Raw genomic sequence first — 23643 nt, 5'->3', positions numbered from 1 at the left:
TCAGTCTGAGTCTGATACGGACCAGGTCTCAAAAATGCAGGATATGGTAAATAGCTTTATCTTGGCAATTACCCAAACTCTTAACCTAAAGGAGGATGAGGCTCCTGCTCAGGAGCACTCAGTTTCCTTCAAACGGGTAAAACGTGCTTCAAGAACCTTTCCCAATCAGAGGGAATTTTAAGCAATTATGGGTAGACCCTGGAAACATCCTGAAAAGCGCTTCCAGGAAGGAAGCAGCTAAACATTCTTTATCCCTTTAGCACAGACTTCACTGGTAAATGGGCAGAATCCCCTAATATGAACATTCTTGTCTCTGCTGGACAGTGTATCACTTAAAGACGCTACGGACAGGCAGATTGAGTCCTTGGCTAAATCAGCCTTTGAAGCGGCTTGCGCTTCTCTCTGTCCCATTTTTGCCTCTACCTGGGTGGCTAAGTCCATGTCTGCCTGGGCAAGAATGCGTCGCCAGGGTATCCTAGCAGCAGCTCCTCCGGATGAGATGGCAGATTTGGCAGACCAGATTGCCCATGCTGGAAAATTTCTCCTGACCTCCTCCTTAGATGCGGCCGATTGTTCTACCAGGTAAACCAGCAATGTAATTGCTATACGCCGCATCCTTTGGTTAAGGCTATGTGCACACGTATGCAGAAAATTTATGCATAAAAACAGGACTCCTTCCCAGAAAACGCGCATTGTTTCCGAGCGGTTTTTGCACTTTTTTTTCCGCGCGTTCCCAGACACATAGAAAATAGCCAGAAATACGGAATTTTCCGCGAAATTAATGGGCATGCTGCGTTTACTGGAAAAAATCTCATCAATATGCGCAAAAAATACAAAATGCATTAAAATGAATGGGAAGCTTCTTTTAAGCGTTTTTGAGCGGATTTTTTGGTAAATCCGCGAAAAAAACGCAAAAAAAAAAAAAACGCAACGTGTGAATACAGCCTAAAAGCGTGGAATGCGGATCCACCATCAAAAAAGTCTCTCACTAACCTTGTCTTTCAAGGCTCTAGGCTTTTCGTATCCAAACTGGATCAGATAGTATCCGAAATTATCAGCGGAAAAAGCACCTCTCTTCTCAAGTCCAGGCCTAAACGTCCTTTCAATAGAAAACGGTCGCTTCATTTTCATTCCTTTCGGCCCTTCTCTTCTTCAGGGACTTCCTCCCGGCAGGACCGCTCTTCCGCACAAGGGGAAAGGAAGAAGCCGTCCTTCAAACTGGCACCCCACTGCTGGCCGAAGGGTCGCTGCTCCAATCCCTCAGGGTCCCGCTCCAAAATGTTACCCTTAACGTGATGGGTCACCCCCACCCAGGAATCTCTCTAGGGTAGGAATCCGGCTTTTTCTCTTTTGGGATGCCTGCTTGTCATCGGTCGAAAATGCCAGGGTCATATCCGGTTACAAAATCGACTTTTCTTTCCCCCCAGGAAGACGTTTCTTTTGGTCTCGCCCGCCAAGACATCAGTCTCAGGCTCCAGGGGTTCTTCAGGCCGTCTCTTCCCTTCTACGCACAGGAGTAATCGTACCTGTTCCCTGGAACGAACGCTTTTCAGGGTTCTACTCCAATCTTTTTGTGGTCCCGAAGAAAGACGGATCGCTCCGTCCGATTTTGTATCTAAAGGGACTGAACCGTCACTTTCGGATCCGCCATTTCAGGAAGGAGTCCCTACATTCCGTAATCGCCTCTATGGAACTGGGTGAATTTCTTTGATCCGTAGACATTCAGGATGCTTATCGTCACATACCTGTCTGTGTTCAACATCAGAGATTCCTGCAGTTAGCGATTCAGGAGGATCACGATCAGTTCACGGCCCTTCATTTTGGCCTGGCCCCTGTCCCCAGAGTATTCACGAAGGTTATGGCAGCAGTCATGGCCATCCTTCGCTCCAAGAGGATTCTCATAATCTCTTACTTGGATGATCTTTTGATCAAGGGGCCGTCCGGCTGAGACTTGCGACCTGAGCCTTCAAATCACCTTGGAGATTTGATCGCTATGTCTTTTTCCCTTCCTTCCATCCTGGGTTTTCTTCAAATCACCTTGGAGACTCTGGTCCATCTTGGCTGGATTGTCAACAGAGAGAAGTCATCCCTGACTCCAGCTCTGTTCCTGGTGTTTCTGGGCATGAGGTTCGACACGGCTCAAGCCTGTGTCTTCCTTCCGAAGGAGAAGTTTCTCTCTCTCCACCAGGGGATCTGTATTCTAAATCGACCAATTCCTCTCCCTCTACGGTACTGCTTGAGAGTCCTGGGGAAGATGATTGATGCCATGGAAGCCGTGCCATTTGCCCAGTTCCATACTTGTGCTCTTCACCTGGCCCTCTTGTCTACCTGGGACAAGAGGACCATCTCCCTGGACCGGCCCGTGCTTCTGCCCCTCAGGGTGAAGCAGTCCCTGACCTAGTGAACGCTATCCACCTCAGTTCTGCGCGGGAAGTCCTTCCTCCCTCTCCGGTGGCAGGTCATCACCACAGACTCCAGTCTCCTCGGTTGAGGAGCAGTCTTCCTTTATCACACAGTGCAGGGTCGCTGGAACATCCAAGAAGCTGCTCTCCCCCCATCAATCTTCTGCAGATCAGGGCAATATTTCTTGCCCTTGTCCACTGGCAGTCCATCTTCGCAGGCCTCCCCGTCCGCATACAATCGGACAACGCCACTGCCGTGGCTTACATAAACCATCAAGGAGGGACTCACAGCAAACAGGTGATGGCAGAGGTAACAAGGATTCATTCTGCAATGGGCGGCATATCATGTTCCCGCCATATCAGCCATACACATTCCGGGGGTGGAAAATCAGGCAGCCGACTTTGAGTCATCAAGGTCTTGCATCGGGCGAGTTGGTCTCTCAATCCCGTCATTTTCAACCAAATATGCCAGAGATGGGGCACACAAGGCATCAACCTGATGGCGTCTCGGATGAACCACAAGGTTCCTCATTTCATAGCCAGGAACCGGGATCCGCTGCCCTAGTGATCCTGTAGTCTCAATTCCAGCTGCCCTATCTTTTCCGCTTCTCCTCTTGATCCCGAGAGTCGTAAAAAAGATAAAGGCGGAAGGAATCCCCGTAATCCTTGATGCTCTGGACTGGCCAAGAAGGGCCTGGTACGCGGAGCTGGTGAACATGCTTCATGGACGCTCCTTGGAGGCTTCCGAACCGTCCAGATCTTCTCTCACAAGGCCCCCTCTTCCACCAGAGTTCACAGTCTGAGTATAACGGCATAGCCGTTGAAGCCACAGTCCTGAGGGAGGCTGTTTTTCTCATCAGATCATTCAGACCATAAGGGCAAGAAAACCAGCATCCTCACGTATCTACCACTGGAAGGCCTTCTTTCAGTTGAGTGAGGACAACAATTTGATCGCTATGTCTTTTTCCCTTCCTTCCATCCTGGGTTTTCTACAAGTAGGTCTTTATTCCGGTCTCTTGGTACTCTATAGGGTCAAGTATCCGCACTGTCAATTCTTTTCCAACGAGATCTGGCTTCTCGTTCTCAGGTAAAGACTTTCCTTCAAGGAGTCGCTCACCTGACACCGCCTTATCGTTCTCCGATAAATCCATGGGATCTTAATCTTGTCCTTGGCGCACTTCAGCGCGCGCCTCATTCAATGTCCATTCAAGACATTCCATCTTCTCTCCTGTCATGGAAAGTGGCCTTTTTAGTTGCCATTACGTCCATCAGGAGATTTTCTGAGTTAACGGCACTCTCCTGACGTTCTCCGTTCCTGATACTCCATCAGGACAAGGTAGTTCTCAGACCTGTTCCTTCCTTCTTGCCTAAGGTGGTTTCTTAATCTCACATTAATGAAGAAACTGTCCTACCCTCTCTATATCCCTCTCCGGTTCATCCCCTGGAGACGTCCCTCAACAAGTTGGATCTGGTCAGAGCTATCCGAGTCTACCTCTCAAGAACTGCTTTCCTTTCGCCTCTCTGATGCCCTTTTTGTCATCTCTGAAGGTCATCGTAAGGGGCTTCCAAATCCACTATTGCCTGTTGGATTCGTTCGACAATATTGGAGGCATACCGCGTTCAGGACAAGCTGCCTCCTCCAGAGGTAAAGGCTCACTCCACCCAGGCAGTGGGAGCTTCCTGGGCAGTTCGTCACCAGGCTTCGGCTTTACAGATTTGTAAAGCTGCGACCTGGTCATCTTTTCACACTTTGGCGAGATTTTACAGGGTTCATACCCATGACTTGTCTGATGCAGGCCTGGGAAGGAAAGTGCTGCAGGCGGCAGTTACGCACCGGCCGAATAGGTCTGTTTTCTTTGTGTTCTTTCTGTTTCCCATCCTTGGGACTGTTTTGGGACGTCCCATGGTTACCTGTGTCCTCAATAAAGCGATAAACAGGGAATTTTGGTATTCACCGTAAAAATCTCTTTCTTTAAGCCTTCATTGGGGGACAAAGCACCCTCCCTAACTGGTTGTACCGCTTTGTGCCTACGTGCCTTTGTTGTTGGGTTGGTATATATGTTGAGTGGTTAATTCTCCTACTGCTTTAACACTGAGGTGCCTGTCGGTGGGTGTATACTGCAAAGGAGGAGCTATTTTCCTTTTTTGCCTAGTGTCAGCCTCCTAGCGACAGCAGCATACACCCATGGTTACGTATGTCCCCCAATGAAGGCTCCAAAAAAGAGATTTTACGGTGAGTACCAAATATCTCTATTTCTCGAAGTCTTCATTGGGGGACACTGAACCCTCTTTTGTTTGACAGCTGTATTAACGGTTTTCTATTGTTACACTTTGTTTTTGTGTATTTCTCTCCCTTTTCTTCCTTTACATGTTGCTTCTATTGCTTTCTCATTAAGTGATTAACATGGTGCAGTTGGTGGGGTGTACACTGCGGAGGAGGAGCTTATTTTTTTGTGACTAATGTCATCCTCCACGTGGCAGCAGCCCCGTGTTCCCCAATGAAAGCTCCAAGAAACAGATTTTACAGTGAGAACCAAAAATCCTGTTTTAAGCAATGTTTTACCTCAAAGAAAGAATAGGCTGCGATCCTGTGCTGTACTGTCTGTATAGTATTTTGTTTCCTCCCCTGTCCAGGAGCTGTGGTATTATTTGGATCATGTTCCAGCACGGTCAGACACAGCCATTACACAGTACACAGCAGGGGCACGTTTATAAGATTTTCTCAGCACAGGAACATTTTTTTTAAACACAATCAATTTTGGAGCTTATTATTCCAATATCTGTTGATTAAAATGAACTTTTGGTCGTGGGAAAACCCCTTTAAGAATGCAACTATACTGAAGATGTTTAATTTTTTTTATTAATTTCGTTATTTTTTTACAACATTTTTAATGTATTTTCATTGTACTATAACAAAGGGGTATTGCTGTTGCTCTCCTATTAAGATTTTTATCAGGCCACTCAGTTGCCATGTTTGTACTAGTAAACTGTGACACTACTGTCTTAGGTGCTCAAGTAAGGTCCCAAACCAAAGTATATAAGTAGAATGAACTTGGCAGTGAAAACGGATGATCAGAAGAAAGAAAGCTGGCTCTGATCGCTTCCATTAGAGGCAGATGTATAACACAGCTGGCACCTGGCATGCATTGAGCAGGCCCAGCTAACACTGATCCATTACCGACCCAATGAAGCAGACTAAATATAATAATATGATCAAACCGGTGAAATGCCAATAATGGCATTTATATTTATCTACAGGTTTCCATCGTGTCTGCAGGTAAACTATGATACTGCTTAGCGGACAAGTCTCTACTTCACTGGTGTATAAACTAATCACAGCCATATTGGCAAGTCAGAACTATGGAGAGGTTTGGAGACTTTTCTTACACTGCTCCAGCAAACACTCACCTTGTGCAGTAACTCCCGGCTTTCGTCAGTAAGGGGATCATGAGAGAACTTGCAGTTGTCTCTTTGGTAGCATTTTGACCCCGTATGGTGAAACTTACAAGGAAATTCACGTATGGCACGAAATGTTAAGGGCAACTGAACATTGAGGTCACGACCTGGATAAGTCAGTCTAATGAGAAGTCGTTTATCAATTACTTCTCATTTCTTAATTATGGAATGAAAGGTAAAAACTACAGGTTAAAGGGAACCTGTCACCACCCCCAGGGCGTTTTTAAGTAAAAGAGCCACCTTCAGCAGCACTAAGGCTGCACTCTGTGAAGGCGCAATAGCCTGATGTCGGTTCTCGGGCAGCGCGCACTGCGCATGCCCGAAAACTCGTCACAGAGGAGGCACTGGCATTCATAACAGGAGGAGGCAGCGACGCACAGGGGCATCATGATGGACGGATGGTGGGTGGCGCCCAGACCCAGGACAGAGGCATGATGGATGGATGGTAGGCGGCTGATACAGGGGGACACACCATACCTATGGGACACATTACAGGTATGAGGACCTATTTATAAAAGTTAATATTTCGGCGTTTCTGGGGATCAGAAACGGAAGAGCCACCTTCACAGAATGCAGCCTTAGTGCTGCTGAAGGTGGCTCTTTAACGTAAAAACGCCCTGGGGGGTGACAGGTTCCCTTTAAAGGGAATCTGGCATTGTTTTTTTTGCTGTACGGGCCATAGGCACTATAAGTCAGACACTGGTGATGTTTTTGCATCACTCACACATATTAGACCCAGGCTGCTTCTAACTGCCCAGATCCTTTTGAATGCTGCATATGACCTCAAGTTAAAGTACACAACAAAAACTACTTGCAGCATTTTCTCCACCCAAAGAAAAAAAGATGTAAAAAAAGCACATGAAAAAATAAAACAAAATGAAACTAGAATTTTTCAGCACTAAATGGATCTTCTGCTAGATGAATACTTTGCTGGAAAATCTTAAAGTTTTTTATAGAAGAACTGATAATTGGGAACGAGCCTACAAATACGTTGATAATTACCTGAGGAATGGTCATAACAGGTGATTAACTCCTTTATGTTGGCATGTAATTCAGCATTACCGGCAGCACATCGCCTGGTGTCAGTAGGATATGTGCCACCGACAACTTGCTGCTGTACATTGCTGTTCATCCTGTGTAGTCAGGAGGGTAAATGAGTGACTTTTTGAAAACAGCTGAACGCTGCTGGTTACTGGCCTGAGATTGTCTCGCTGTAAAGAGGTATAAAGGATATCGTGCATGTAGATGCAGTTCTCTCCTCTGGTGCAATATCCTTGTATGTAAAACTTGCAGATTTCCTTCTTCTTTTCTATTTCAGCATCATGATCAAACTTGCACTGATCTCCCTGAAATAAGACAAAAGCACCATCAATTTCTATTAATCGGGGACATCTGTAGACTTTGAAGAGGGGAAATTAAGAAATGTTGATCATATACGGGGATAAAAGTCACACCAATTTCTCGCCCTCCAATTAGTCCAGGGAGTCCCCTCATTAATTTCCGACACCAATATTTACTTTCTCCCCCCTCTCTGTGCCAGGGATATTTTTGCAGGGGGAAAGCTAATGATTTGAGCCAGCCCACTTCATACACATCACCAAAAATCTCCTGTGTAATAACTAGTCTCGCTACTTTTCTCTACAGTTCAGCAGTATTTCAGTAGCCCTGGACCATCTGATCAAAGCCCTGCGAACCTCCTCCTGCCTACCAGCATCCTGATTAATAAGCTTGGGGAGGAATCAGGAGGTTTTCAGAGCACTTGACTGACAATCAAGGACTACTTCAATGTTTTTTGCTTAACGTTCGTTCTCTGACATTTTTTTTCTTACCTTGATACAACGTGCCTCTAGGAAATACTTGCAGATCTGTTTGCCCTTGCGCTCCACCGTATGCTGGTTAATGAACTCCTGACTCATAGCCACCCATTTCCTAGGTTTATTCTCCTGTTGGGAATAGTGGTGAATATTGTTAGAGACGCAGTACTGGATAATTCTCACAGGAAACGACAGGACGTGCCAAGGATGAGAAACAGAAAAAAAAAAACACACACCAGAACAAGTTAAAGTGAATCTGTCACCCTCTGCGACGTATATAACGTTATATACTGTGAGCTTACAGGTAATAGAATGGTTAAAATAGTCTTACCAATTTGCCTCATAGCTGCGGTGTAGTTGTTGAGAAATAGTTTTAAAATTATTTCATCCAGGCTTTGGGGCATACAGTGCTTGGAATAAATCTCTGCCTCCTGTCTTCATTATCATACCACCTTCTCCCATGCTCATCACACTGCCCTGTGGTGCAGTGATCCCGCACCTGCACTTGCACTATTATCCGAACCTTATACGCCCTTCTATGGGTACTGTCTTCATACTTTTTCTGCGCTGGCACCAGCGAGTCGCTGTTACTGCACAGATGCAGGATGAAGACACTGCCATTAGAAGGGTGTATAAGGTACGGATAATAGCGGGAGTGCAGGGAGCAAGATCATGGGGCCACAACTGCACATCACAAGGTAGTGTGATGCTGATGAAAGGGGGGTGGTATGATAATGATGACAGGAGGCAGAAATTTCTTCCAGGAACCACATGTACACGTAGCCTGGAAGAAATCGTTAACATAAAAGATTAAGACTATTTCTCCACAGATACACCTCAGCTATGAGGCATTCCGGTAAGACCATTTTAACCATTCTGTTACCTGTAAGCCCATGGTAACAAGTTATACATGTCCCAGGAGGTGACAGATTCACTTTAATTTGATAGTGTAATTCTTGGTATCAGCCTCCTGTTGGCAGCAGCGAACACCCATGGTTCTTGTGTCCCCCAATGACTGCTACGAGACAGGGATTTTACGGTTACAAAAATCCTCTTTTTTCACCACTTCAGTCCATTTTTCACTAGAGCGTCCTGCAAAAAAACAAGCCCTCAAGTTGACAGAAAAATAAACTTATGGCTATTGGAAAAAAAGAAGGGGAAAAAACGAAAAAAAAAAAAAAGGTCACTGGGAAGGCGTTAAAAGTAATAAAATGTACATGTCATCAGCGTTACTTGTGCTCCTCACCTCTTGGAAGCCATCTTGGTAATAAGGGTTCAGACCCTTATGTGAACCTCGTCCTCTGCCTCGATCTTTATGCATCACTTTCTTGTGAGGTCCAGGGCTGGGGCCGAGGCCTCGTGCGTAGTAATACCCTTTCTGTTCTGCTCCTGGAAAACATTAGTTATTAAACTTTTTTTTCTACTTAAATGAATTAATGTGTTTGGGGCTAAAAATCATTTTGGTAATTAGGGTTCATTACAATTTTGCAGTTTGCCTTCTATAGCCTGTCTATTTATGGCTGATAAAGGAGTTAAACAGAGAATCTGTCAGTGAAGCCAACTGATGGAAAGTTTAAAAGTTTATTGAAATATTTATGTTTCAGCTGATTTATGACCAGAGACCATGTCAAAGTTGAACAAATAAGGAAACAAAAGCTTTGAAAAGGAATTTGGTGTAAAATATTTAATAAAGCTCAATTGCTCTACCTTCACTTATTGTATCCTCACCCATCCCTTGTAGATTGTGATCCCTCGCGGGTAGGGTCCTCTCTCCTGTACCAGTCGTGACTTGTGACTTTTATTGTTTAAGATTACTGTACTCGTTTTTATTGTGTATACCCCTTTACCACTATCTTGAAGTACAATGTCACAAAAAACAAACTCACTGTATTTTTTTCTTAAAGGGAATGTGCCACCAGTTTTCTTGTAGTTTTTTTTGTGAAATTAGGCTTAAAATAATAATTAAAATTTGTTAATGCAATGTTTGCGAACATTTCTATATGAAAAATATTATACGGTATATTTTTTTTTACAAATATATACAATTACCACTAGGGAGAGCATTTTTCCATTTTAGACCTCAAGCAGCTATAGTAAGACTTGCCAGCTTTACTATTATCTGGAAAATTCAGGCAGTAACTGCTGACATCACCATTTCCCTCCCCTTTTGGGTGTTCTATTATCCCTGGGGCAGAATGAAGAGTAGCATCACAGGGCAGCGCCATTTTGTGGGTGACTACCCTGTGGTAGCAGTTACTGTCTCTCTCTCCCATCAGTCTCCATATGTCTCTCTTACCTAGATTTCATGTATCTCCTCTCACCCCCTTCCACAATGCCTGGCCATTCACTGCAGACCTGCAGCTCCTTATCTTATCTTACTGAGGGATGAAACACAGCTCCTGCTCCTAAAGCCCCCCCCCCCATCACACACAGCGAGATCGCTGCTGAGTCACAAGTTTTGTGACGCAACAGTGATCTCACCAGCGATATCGCGGTGTGTGACAGGTATCAGTGACCGCCCCCCCCGTATCGCTGATCATTCTGGAAAGCCCTGGACTTTTTTTTGATCGTTGGTCTCCCGCTGGCCAGCACGCATCGCTGTGTTTGTAGGCGGGAGACCAGCGATCAGCAAGCTGGAGCTGGTATCCAAGGTAAACTGAGGGTTTCTAAGCGACACCCGACACATTTAAACCCGCTGTGTACCTTAGATACCAGCGTGCTGGTGCAGGGAGCTGGTATCCAAGGTATACAGCAGGTTTCTAAGTGCTGCGCGGCGATTACAAACCTGCTCTTTACCTTGGATACCAGCTCCCTGCACCAGCACGCTGGTATCTAAGGTACACAGCGGGTAACTAAGCGACGTGCGCGCTTGTTACCCGCGTCGTCGCTGTCCTGATCGCTGCTGAGATCTGCCTGTTGGGCAGCTCACCAGCAATCATGTAGCGACACACCAGCGATCCTGACAAGGTCATATCGTTGTCGGGATCGCTGGTGCGTCGCTATGTGTGACGGGGGCCTAATGCTGAATGTACACTGTTCCTCTTTGATATCTTTGTAGTCTCTGATACTCTGCCCGCGCTTTTCTCCCGCATAAACTCCTGTCAATCTAGGATCTGTTCTGCTGGAAGCAGTGCTGCTTATGTTTGCAGATCCGAGGGCTCCATGAAAATGGCAGCAGAACACTCACACTAGTGTGAATTGTGCAGCCCACAGAGGCATGCCCAGTTCACAGCAGTGACATCTCCATTATAATAGATAGGGTCGGTGTCCGTCTGTTATCTCCTATGACCATGAGCTGCGGTATTATGACACTGAAAATGTTGTGCTGCTACTGTGAAACCAAGATGTCAGTCCCCAGTGCCTTCTTTAAACTCCTATAACATACGAAATATGTTTCAAATGCAATCAAAACTTGGTTATAGCAGCATGTTATGCTACATTACATTGATTTATTAATGATCTACAAACGCGGTACCTTCCCTTTATAATGCATTTATGGCTAAATACATTTTGGCAATTATAATTATTATTTATTAGATCACCATTTATTACATGGCACTTTACACTTGAAAAATTTGTTGACTTGTCTTTATTTGTTAAAATATCACAATTTGGGCAAAAATGTTGAAAAAATACTGCAATTTTTAAACTTTCAATCTTTATATCCTTACACCAGTTAGTCATGCTATATAAATCATATAATAAACTAACTGAAGAGCCCGGCGCTGCCCGGGCATAGTAACTAACTACGGTCAGTTATAACAAATTATAATGATATATATATATATATATATATATATATATATATATATATTTGCGCACACACACATACACAGTACACACACATACACAGTACAGACCAAAAGTTTGGACACACCTCATTCAAAGCGTTTTCTTTATTTTCATGACTATGAAAATTGTAGGTTGACTCTGAAGGCATCAAAACTATGAATTACCACATGTGGAATTATATAATTAACAAAAAAGTGTGAAACAACTGAAAATATGTCTTATATTCTAGGTTCTTCTTTGATTACTGCTTTGCACACTCTTGGCATTCTCTTGATGAGCTTCAAGAGGTAGTCACTGGAAATGGTCTTCCAACAGTCTTGAAGGAGTTCCCAGAGATGCTTAGCACTTGTTGGCCCTTTTGCCTTCACTCTGCGGTCCAGCTCACCCCAAACCATCTTGATTGGGTTCAGGTCTGGTGACTGTGGAGGCCAGGTCATCTGGCATAGCACCCCATCACTCTCCTTCTTGGGCAAAATTCTTGACTTTCCCCAGTTAGACTTCAAGAAAGGTCTTAGACCCAGTACCTTAAAGGTACAGATCTCAGCCCTTAGCATATTTTTTGATTGCTCTCTAGCGTCACATCCCTGGATAGCTAGATTTTCTAAAGCCATACAGAGATTGAGACCCCTCGTAAGGAAGTCGGCCCCATCGTGGGATCTCAACTTGGTCCTTAATGTTCTGTGTAAGCATCCATACCACCTATCAGAAGATATGGATATAGCCGAGCTTTCACTTAAGACGGCCTTCCTCGTAGCTATCACGTCGGCAAAAAGGCTAGGGGAAATGCAGGCCCTATCTATTCAGGATCCGTACCTGCAGGTGTTTGACGATAACTTAGTTCTTAGACACAACCAAACCTTTATCCCTAAAGTGGTTTTGACTACAAACATAAATCAGGAGGTTGTCCTCCCCTCATTCTGCCAGCATCCCAGAAACTCAAAAGAGGGAATCTATCATAATTTAGATGTTAGCGAGACGGTGCTTAAAGGGAAGGTGCCATCCAAAAAAAATTTTTTCAGCAATTGAAAAAATGTAAAGAATTAATGTTTACATTTTCTTAAAAAATATTATTTGTTTTTAATTTTGCAAAATACGAAAAATAATTTTAAAAAGTTTGGCATTTCCACTTGTTAACACTAGGGGGAGCAGCTACTGAAATCTGGCACAAAAACCTATGACATCTAGGAACACAGTGAGCAGCCATTTTGATGGGGCCTGCAAAGTTACTGACTGTCTTTGCATGTAAACTCTGGATCAGAACGGCCATCAATCAGCCTGATCCAGACTTTGCAGGCAAAGACCCCATTCCCCTCCTCAGATCCTGTCCTGGCGATGTGTGAAAGCGAGGCAACAGGCGCAGTCCGGGGTGACGCTGGGAAGCAGGATGGGGGAAATGTAGCCATACAGTAATGATAAAAATGAGACCCCTCTCTTCAGCTGCCTCACCAGCCCTCCCCTGACTGCACCTATTACCCCTGACCCGTGTGCAGGTGCTCAGCCAGAACCACCCTAGAATGGGTCCCCTTTTAGCAGATAATACTGCCATAGTGTTTTCACATAATACCGCCATATAGATCATACACAATACCACCATGTAGATCTCACACAAAACCAGCAGGGTGACAGCAGCAGAGTATTTCAGGAGAGCAGTATCACACGGGATAGGATTAGATACACGGCTCAGCAGACAGTACCACACAGGAAAGGATTAGATACACAGCTCAGCAGACAGTATCACACAAGAGAGGATTAGATACACGGCTCAGCAGTCAGTATCACACAGGAGAGGATTAGATACACAGCTCAGCAGTCAGTATCACACAGGAGAGGATTAGATACACGGCTCAGCAGTCAGTATCACACAGGAGAGGATTAGATACACGGCTCAGCAGTCAGTATCACACAGGAGAGGATTAGATACACGGCTCAGCAGTCAGTATCACACAGGATAGGATTAGATACACGGCTCAGCAGTCAGTATCACACAGGATAGGATTAGATACACGGCTCAGCAGTCAGTACCACACAGGAGAGGATTAGATACACGGCTCAGCAGTCAGTATCACACAGGATAGGATTAGATACACGGCTCAGCAGTCAGTATCACACAGGAGAGGATTAGATACACGGCTCAGCAGTCAGTATCACACAGGAGAGGATTAGATACACAGCTCAGCAGTCAGTATCACACAGGATAGGATTAGATACACGGCTCAGCAGTAAGTATCACACAGGAGAGGATTAGATACACGGCTCAGCAGTCAGTATCACACAGGATAGGATTAGATACACAGCTCAGCAGACAGTATCACACAGGATAGGATTAGATACACAGCTCAACAGTCAGTATCACACAGGAGAGGATTAGATACACAGCTCAGCAGTCAGTATCACACAGGAGAGGATTAGATACACGGCTCAGCAGTCAGTATGAGACAGGGGAGGATTAGATACACGGCTCAGCAGTCAGTATCACACAGGAGAGGATTAGATACATGGCTCAGCAGTCAGTATCACACAGGAGAGGATTAGATACACAGCTCAGCAGTCAGTATCACACAGGAGAGGATTAGATACACGGCTCAGCAGTCAGTATCACACAGGAGAGGATTAGATACACGGCTCAGCAGTCAGTATCACACAGGAGGATTAGATACACAGCTCAACAGTCAGTATCACACAGGAGAGGATTAGATACACAGCTCAGCAGTCAGTATCACACAGGAGAGGATTAGATACATGGCTCAGCAGTCAGTATCACACAGGAGAGGATTAGATACACAGCTCAACAGTCAGTATCACACAGGAGAGGATTAGATACACGGCTCAGCAGTCAGTATGAGACAGGGGAGGATTAGATACACGGCTCAGCAGTCAGTATCACACAGGAGAGGATTAGATACACGGCTCAGCAGTCAGTATCACACAGGAGAGGATTAGATACACGGCTCAGCAGTCAGTATCACACAGGAGAGGATTAGATACACGGCTCAGCAGTCAGTATCACACAGGAGAGGATTAGATACACAGCTCAACAGTCAGTATCACACAGGAGAGGATTAGATACACAGCTCAGCAGTCAGTATCACACAGGAGAGGATTAGATACACGGCTCAGCAGACAGTATCACACAGGATAGGATTAGATACACGGCTCAGCAGTCAGTATCACACAGGATAGGATTAGATACACAGCTCAGCAGACAGTATCACACAGGATAGGATTAGATACACGGCTCAGCAGTCAGTATCACACAGGATAGGATTAGATACACAGCTCAGCAGACAGTATCACACAGGATAGGATTAGATACACGGCTCAGCAGTCAGTATCACACAGGGGAGGATTAGATACACGGCTCAGCAGTCAGTATCACACAGGATAGGATTAGATACACGGCTCAGCAGTCAGTATCACACAAGACAGTATTACAGATATGCCCACACTGGTGAAACTTCCAGCCCCCCCCCACACACTAGACTATGGGCTGTATATGTCACTGTCCTCAGACAGCCATAAAAGCTGTCATAAAAGGGAAGGTGTCAGATTACCGGAGATCACTGGGGCTGTGAGTGAGGAGGCAGAGACAGAGCAGAAGAACACAGTAGAGCAGGAAGCACAGGGCCGAGCCTGGGGTAAGCAGGACAGAGGAGCATAGATGAAAGTCACCCGCACTCACCACTCTCCATCCTCCGGCTCCAGTGAGCACTTCTCTCCTCTGCTGACCACCTTCTCCATATCTTCAGCCTCTCCTCACAACACAGGACCCGTTATGCCACAAGTGGTCCTGTGATAGAGGGTAAGTGGAGCTCAGCAGATAGCACTGGGCTACAGTAAAATGGCGCCCAGCCACACCTACAGCAGTGAATGGTGCAGCCCACAGGGGCGTGCCCAGTTCACTGCTAATGAGGCTGCATGGTGGGGTCTGGAGCCGACACAGTCTCCTATGTCCATGGACGGCCATATTTGCAGACTGTATGAGTCCTCCACAGATCTGCAAATCAAGATGGCAGCGCCCAGTGACTACATTAAAACATTATTACAAACAAGCCATAAATCCTGGTTAGTACAACATTTGCTGAAACAACATGTTTTGTTACTTACTATTTTTTTGCAAATTATATAAAATTGCGGCACCTTCCCTTTAAATATCTGAAAGCAACTGAGGGTTGGAGACAGGACAAAAACTTGTTTGTACAATATGGGGGGCCAAATAAAGGGAAGAAAGCAGCAAGATCTACAATCGCTAGGTGGATAAAAACTACGACATGTCTAGCAAATAAAGCGCAAGGGAAAACTCCCCGAGATATTCTCAGAGCCCATTCCACTCGAGCAATGACTACATCAAGGGCAGAAAGGGGAGGCTCCTCTGCAGATCAGATTTGCAGGGCCGCAACTTGGTCTATTCTTAGTGCCTTTGCTAAACATTACAAGCTAGATGTTGTATCAGGGCAATTAGCCTTCGACAGGAAAGTATTACATGCAGTAGTCCCGCCCTAAACTACCATCCTTTGGTACTTCTCCATGGTGCTGAACTGGAAAACTGTAATTAGACCTACCGGTAAGGCCTGTTTCACACTTCCGTTTTTTCAAATCCGTCAAAATCCGTTTTCCGTAAAAAAACGGATCCGCCATTTTTTGCAGGATCCGTTTTTTTTGTCCCATAGACTTCCATTACGGTTACCGCGGATCCGTCAAAAAAACGGATCCGTTTTAAAAAAAACGGATCCGTTTGCATCAGTTTCCGTAAAAAAAACGGAAACGGATCCGTTTGGCGGACACAAAAACGGAAGTGTGAAACAGGCCTAATTGTATTTACAGGAATCCATCCTGACAGCACTACTAGTTCCGTCCCTACTGCAAGGTGTTCATACTGATGTGACGTAACATAAGGATTGTTAATAAAGCTTCTTTTTGCATCCATCCAGATGTGATACTTTGGAAAACCACTGAAGGGTGGTAAGGGGAGGGTCCTTTTAACAGCTCATTGTTCCTGTCCCAATGAGGATAAGAAGAACGTCCTCCGTGGTGCTGTCAGGATGGATTCCTGGAAATACAATTAGGCCATGTGCCCACGTTGCAGAAATGCTGCGGAATTGTCCGCATTTCCGAAACCCCCCGCCGCGGGTAAAACGCACATATGGAATTCGCATGCGTTTTCCCGCAAAACACAAGCGTTTTGCAAGCATTTTTAGCTGGCAGAATGCTAGCGCTTTCTAAGCGATTTGAAGCATCGCTTGCAAAAGTGACAGGTTGGTCACACTTGTCAAGCATAGTGCTTGACAAGTGTGACCAACTTTTTACTATTGATGCTGCCTATGCATCATCAATAGTAAAATAAAGAATGTTAAAAATAATTTTAAAAAATAATCGGGATATACTTACGCTCTGTCGGCCCCAGGAGTCCCTCCCGGCCCTCATTGGCGCTGGCAGCACCTTCCGTTCCCAGGGATGAATTGCGCAAATGACTTCTGATGACTTCTCGTGAGACCGCTACGTCAACAGAGGTCATTCACGCAATGCATCCCTGGGAACAGAAGTTGCCGCCAGCGCCAATGAGGACTCCGGGGGCCGACAGAGGGTAAGTATATCCCTATTTTTTATTTTAATTCTATTTTTTACAGGAATATGGTACCCAGGGCATGGAGGAGAGTACCATCCTCACATGAAGCGCTCACTTCACGCATGGTGGGCATAGCCACATGCGTAAAGTGAGTGGTTCAATGCAATTCTATGGCGGCGGAATCACTGCGATTCCGCAGGATTAATGGACATGCTGCGGATTTTACCGCTATGCAATTCCGCAGCGGAAAAATCCGCAGCATGGGCACAGCAATTGCGGAATCCTATAGAATTACATGGGAATGCATTTTTTAAGTGTTTCTGCAGCGGCGGAAACGCTTAAAAAAACACAACGTGGGCACACAGCCTTACTGGTAGGTCTAATTACCGTTTTTCTGCTTAGTGGGCCCCAGTAGATGGAGGAATATTTTTTGGACATGTAATAAAAATATTTTTATCAGTAAAGCACATTTTAGCCCATTTCACAATTAATTCCAAGACTTGATCATCACATACCAAAAGATTATTCAGTCAAATTCTCACCAAATGCCCACGTCTGTATACTCGAGAATGTGGAATCCCCACGGCTGTATACTCAGAGTGTGGACCCCATAAATGTTCTTGAGAAGTCAGGTCATCTGAAAATTAATTCCAGGACTTGATCGCTCGAACATTTTTGATCATTCATTTTAGTTTGTGTCATGACTAGGGACTCCTACCCTGTTCCTAATACTAGGGGCACCCAAGCTCACCCTGTGCCCCAGATTACATCTGATGGTGAATGTGCTGGGGCCACGTACCTTGCCGTAGCTCCTGAATCTGCCCTCAGTCTGTACTCTTCCCTCACCCAGGGAAGAGGGGTATAGTAGTGTACCGTAATACACCAACCAGACTAACAAGGTAATACGAACAGGGGTAAAGAAAAATACCAAACAAAAATACTCACACATACAACAGAGGAATGCGTCAGTGATTAGAGCATGGGGTTAAACCAAAGTAGGAGAAGGGGAGTATCACATACACAATTCCTAGCAACAGTCACAGATAAATCCACCAAACGCCTTCTCCAATAATAACCAGCCACCTCCAGCCATGCATGTTAACTCTGACCATGAGTGCTAACCAGGAGCCAAATTATATAGATGGGAGTGGCTAACAGTGAACAACTGAGAGCCGAAGCTCCAGGAGCTCTTAACTGAACAGAATAACCCCTGCACTGCCAAAAGAAACTTGTACCATTTAATATGAAGGTGAAGTGCTTCTAATCAGTGGAGGAGTAGGAGAAATCGGACGCTGCGGTCTTTTGGCTCCTCTCTGTCTTAGTAAACCCATGATAGTTTAACAGTTTATACGACTATGTCTTGCTACAGAAAACTTTTGTTTCCATTTATATTAATTGTATATTATTTATATTGGTGATCAGGGCATGATCATTTTATTGCAGGATCTGTAATAATGAGGCTGTTCCATACTTATACACTATGGACTTTACTGCATGGTTCCTGCCGAACCTTCTATATCAGACAATACATCACGGATTCTGTAGGGGATGGGTTGTTTTTTGCATATAGTGGTTCCTACCTTGGCAGGCAGGAGCCTGCTATGGTGCACCATGTCTATTGGCCCATTCGTTCCTCATATAGGGGTTGGTGGAGGTAAGCGGACATTATACGACCAGTCTCTGAAAGTCTCTGTCATTCTAGCCATGCTGGGGTTCTTTCATCTTTGTATTTGCCACACAGTTGTCTGCATTTTCCTCCATATTTAGCCCTTCATTCCAGTACAGTTTATTCTTCCTGCTATAATATACGCAATTGTGGGACAACTGTTTTGTTAGGAAGATCAAGTTTTATAATCAGCAAATCTGTTTTCAGAGCATGCCTACCTCTGTTAGTAATAATTCCTAGAAAGATTTTCTTGTTCGATCGCTCAGTGTAAGCTTTGAAGGGTCCTGGAATTCCTTCAGTTTTACCCTAAAGACCAAATTGTGTGCCATCTATTATACGAACAGCTATGTGTCCAGCACTCACATTGGTGCCATGTTGGATGTATATCTGAACACTGAAAAATTAGTGCAATAAAATTTGAGGTTTGTTTCTCAGATCGTACAAAAGATTCATAAAACTGACAGTGAATAAATTGCAAATTGTAAATTTTCAAACTTGTGTTGCATCAACTGCAAAAAAAATGGAGATATCAAACTACCCAATACCACAGTAGATAAATTACAGGGTATAATTTACAAAAAATACATATATGGGCTCTACAAATATAACAATATATTCCAAATAGAGCTAAATTTGTGCTCCAAAATTCACATTGTACCCCTTCTTTTCGGAGCCCTGCAGTTTGTCCAAACAGAACTTTTTGATTACATGTGGTTATCGTCGCGCTCGTAAGAAAGTGGGTAACAGTGTAGGGTCCACTTTTTAATGTTACCTCTTGTAAAAGTGAAAAATTGGGGCTAAAGCAAGATTTTTGTGGAATAATTAACATTTCCAATATGACGACCTAATGTTATCAAATTCTATCGTACGTGTGGATTCAAAATGCTCACTATACCCCTGGATAAAATCCTTGAGGGGGTGTAGTTTATCAATTGGGGTCTTTTGTGGGTGGTTTCTATTTTTTAGGCACCTTAGGAACCCTGCAAATGGGACATGGTGTCTGCCATCTTTTTAAGCCAAATTTGTGTTCCAAAATTCAATATTGCTCCTCTCGCTCTGACGTTAGCCCAAACTGAACTTTTTAATTTCATGTGGGATATCACCGCGCTCGTAAGAAAGTGGGTAACAAACTGTGGGATGCACTTGTTGCTGTAACCACTTGCAAAAATGAAAAAAATTGGGGCTAATGCAAGATTTTAGAGGTAAAATTTAAAAAAAATTTTTTTCACTTTGCATTAATTCCTGTGTAGCACGTGAAGGGTGAAAACATTTTTCATCAACAGTTTAGAAGTATTTGAGGGGTGCAGTTTTTAGAATGGTATCACTTGAGGAGTTTCCAATATATAGGCCCCTCAAAGTCTATTGATATCTGAAGAGGTCCCTAAAGAAACAGGTTTTATAAATTTGTTGAAAAAATTAGATATTTCTGCTAAACTTTTAACCTCTAACATCTCAACAAAATGAAATGATTCAAATGTAAAGTAGACATGTGGAAATGTTATCTCTATATATAAAAATGAATGTGTGTGTATCACCAACCAATCACAAAGCATTTTTCATTTCACCAGAGCTTTTCAAAAGAAGCTGAGCTGTGATTGGTTGCTATGAGCAACAGTTTTCCTTGCAAACAATCACAAAATATCTCTCATTTCACCAGAGCTGGTTAAAAGAAGCTGAGCTGTGATTGGCTGCTATGACCAACAGTTTTCCCACTTGACAACACCTCAGCAGACACCGACATGATGGGAGAAATCTAGCATCCCTGGGAACATAAGCTCCCAGCCATTGTCTGAGAGCACGACATCTCAACCCACTTGAAAATCTTTGGTGGAAGTTGAAGAAAATGGTCCATGACAAGGCTCCAACCTGCAAAGCTGATCTGGCAACTGCAATCAGAGAAAGTTGGAGCCAGATTGATGAAGAGTACTGTTTGACACTCATTAAGTTCATGCCTCAGAGACTGCAAGCTGTTATAAAATCCAGAGGTGGTGCAACAAAATACTAGGGATGTGTATTGCTTTTCATGATTCCATAATTTTTTCCTCAGAATTGAGTGATTCCATAATTTTTTCCCTATGCTTGGTTTAAAAAAGTAACCATTACTGACTACCATATTTTTTGTTCTTGATTTCTTTTAGAGTTTCTTAAAGCCAGAAAATTGCCATTTGAATTGACTTTAGTTATGTGCCATGTCTGTGATCTGCTTTTTTCTACAAAATTAAACAACTGAATGAACATCCTCCAAGGCCGGTGATTCCATAATTTTTGCCAGGGGGTTGTACTCCACCATAAGAAGAAGCTAACGCGAAACGTACGTCGGGGCGTCTCCCTTCAAACCAGGTTATGTATACCCTTTATATCTAAGTAGAATTTGCCTCGCTCACCTATTAATGGGCTGTTGCAATCTTTGGTAGCAGGTTTGCACCTTAACCATTTACTATATCTGAGCATGGCTTGTCTCTCCTTTACTGATATAATTAATATAATTATTGTAACACTTAGTAGCATGTTTGCACTTTGATAAATATATTTTCCTGGGATTCACTTTATCATTTTTGTGACTGTATTTAATGAGCACTAAGCACTTACTGCCATCTACTGGAGATATAAAGCAAACTAACATATATGTAAAAAAAAACCTGTGTGAGGGGCTACATACTTCTATATACTACTTTGTACTACGTTATAAGCTATAGTGTTATTAACATAGAGCTATATTTGTAAAAATCCCTTCTTTAGAGGTTTATATAAACATTTTTACTCTGTTAAATATTACATGCTCATTTATCCCTAAATAGGGTTGCTATATAATTTATATGCTATTTTTGCAAAATTTTGAATATTGAGCTTTAAACGTTTTTTGTAAATCTGTGTACTGAAGTTTCCACATGCATTGAACTATACAAGCACTAATTGAATCTACAACTGTGGAAACTCTTCTTTATAGAATTCTGTGATTTTTTTTATCATATGCTCAACTTTGTTATAAAACTTGAATAATAGCTTATAACGTGGGAATTTATTCCTGTGGTTTCAGGTTCATATTTGTGTGTTTAACCACTAAAGACAAAAAATTCTTTTTAATTTGTGTGTTAATTTTGTTAAATAAAAATGATTAAATTTTACTTGGCATATGTTTCCGTCAATTTATAGGTGATATACTTGCACAAGGGTTTTCAAGGGTATTCTAATAGCCTTCATACACAGTGCGCAAACAACAAAGTACCATAAGAACACTGGAGTGATGGTTGTTGGAAATGGGCCTCTATACACCTATTAAAATATTGCATTACAAACCAGACGTTTGCATCTAGAATAGTCATTTACCACATTAACAATGTATAGAATGTATTTCTGAATCATTTAATGCTAGCTTCATTGGAAAAAACTGTACTTTTCTTTCAAAAATACGGAAACTTCTAACTGACCCTAAACTTTTGAACAGTAGTGTAGACTGGTGTTCTCCAGCTTGTAACCTTGGGCGATTGTGCGCAGAATCCATGGATTCTGAGATATTTTCTGCCAATTCCCTAGAAACTCCCTTAACCGACCTCCTACTCTGATGGCGTCATTTCCTGCGTGAGCCAGAACCCGAGCCAGATAAGATGGAGTCTCTGTCCTTCCCTCCCTTGGGGTAATTCCATCTCCTCGTTTTTCCTTTCCCTTTATAGTCTGGATTCTGACTAGGCCGGGGTCTACGAAAGGGCTGGTATTTTTTCGTTGTTTCCTCAGGGAACCCTTTTTTCTCATCTGAGGCCTTCTCTAGAATGTCATCTAGATCCGGCCCCAAAACTTTACCCCGAGAAGGGAATGGCACAAAGTTTATTCTTTGATTGAGTATCTCCTGACCAAGTTTTTAGCCAAGCAGCCCTTCGGGCAGCATTAGACAATGACCCATTCCTGGCTGCAAATCCAACTGACTCAGCTGATGCGCCAGCCATGAATCCAGTCGCTAGTTTCAACACGGTTAGAGACTTAAGTATAACGTCTCTGGGAGTTTTAGCTTTTAGATGCTCTTCCTAAATCGACCACCCACAAATGCATGGCCCGAGCCACCGAGGTCGCCACAATGTTAGCCCGTATTATGGCTGCTGAGGTCTCCCAGGTTCTTTTTAGCAGTCCATCTGCTTTGCGATCCATTGGTTCTTTCAGACTGGAGGAATCCTCGAACGGGATAACCGTTCTTTTTGCCACTTTGCCACATTTCTTGAGGCAGGAAGGGAAAGGCTGGGCCCCCCGATCCTCACCATCTGCCCGGCTCGGTCAGGACAAGGCTTGCCGTTCCTATCCTCATTGGGACAGGAAAAACACTGAAGGGTGGTAAGGGGAGGGTCTTTTTAACCACTCGTTCCTGTCCCAATGAGGATAAGAAGGACGTCCTCCATGGTGCTGTCAGGTGGTGAACTGGAAAAATAAATTAAAAAAAAAAAAAACAGTTTGGTTTTATTCATGTCAAAGTAATAATGGGGGGGTGACACAGAGGCCTGGTTGTGATGGGCACATGGGGCAGTAGTATTGGGAATTACTCCTCCTACCATACTTCCTACAAACATGCCATCTTTTTTGGGGACGGTTTTGGGTGGAAGTGGCAGGGACATGGCAAATAAAATGTCGCTCTGATAGTCTCAGGACATCCTTTGACTTGAAGACTGCCTACTGTGCTGTTGAGTCAAATAGGAGACCCTCGACAATTTTCTCCTGGAACTGAAGGAAAGTGAGCGCTCCTTGTGACTTTCTATAGAGGACAAAGCTGTTGTATGTAGCAATATGGATGAGGTAGATTGACACCTTTTTGTACCAGGGGCCCTTGTCTTCAGCTTCACTAGATACGGTTGAAGCGCCTGGTCCAACAAGTCAACGTCTCCAATATATTTATTATAGTCTGTGATGCAAACCAGTTTTTGCTTGTCCCTGGTGATGACCCTGTCTCTGACCGTCACAGAGGTGTCC

General features: G+C 43.8%; 1 protein-coding gene across 1 annotated transcript in view; it reads right to left on the bottom strand.

The window, feature by feature from the left end:
- The window catches only part of ZC3H6 (zinc finger CCCH-type containing 6), a 93343-nt gene that overhangs the window by 26191 nt on the left and 43509 nt on the right, over nt 1–23643 (bottom strand). Inside the window, exons 5-8 of the mRNA XM_073567242.1 lie at nt 8919–9061; nt 7688–7801; nt 7093–7204; nt 5811–5920 (exon numbers count right to left, since the gene is read on the bottom strand). Coding sequence (XP_073423343.1) covers nt 5811–5920; nt 7093–7204; nt 7688–7801; nt 8919–9061 — 479 coding nt within the window. The remainder of the gene's footprint in view (nt 1–5810; nt 5921–7092; nt 7205–7687; nt 7802–8918; nt 9062–23643) is intronic.

The sequence above is a fragment of the Dendrobates tinctorius genome, unplaced genomic scaffold (assembly GCF_039654945.1).
Source record: "Dendrobates tinctorius isolate UK_male_01 unplaced genomic scaffold, ASM3965494v1 ptg000019l, whole genome shotgun sequence".
In the NCBI taxonomy this organism is placed as follows: Eukaryota; Metazoa; Chordata; class Amphibia; order Anura; family Dendrobatidae; genus Dendrobates; species Dendrobates tinctorius.
The sequence above is the reverse complement of the archived record's forward strand: the minus strand, read 5'-3'. Positions and strand labels throughout refer to the sequence as shown.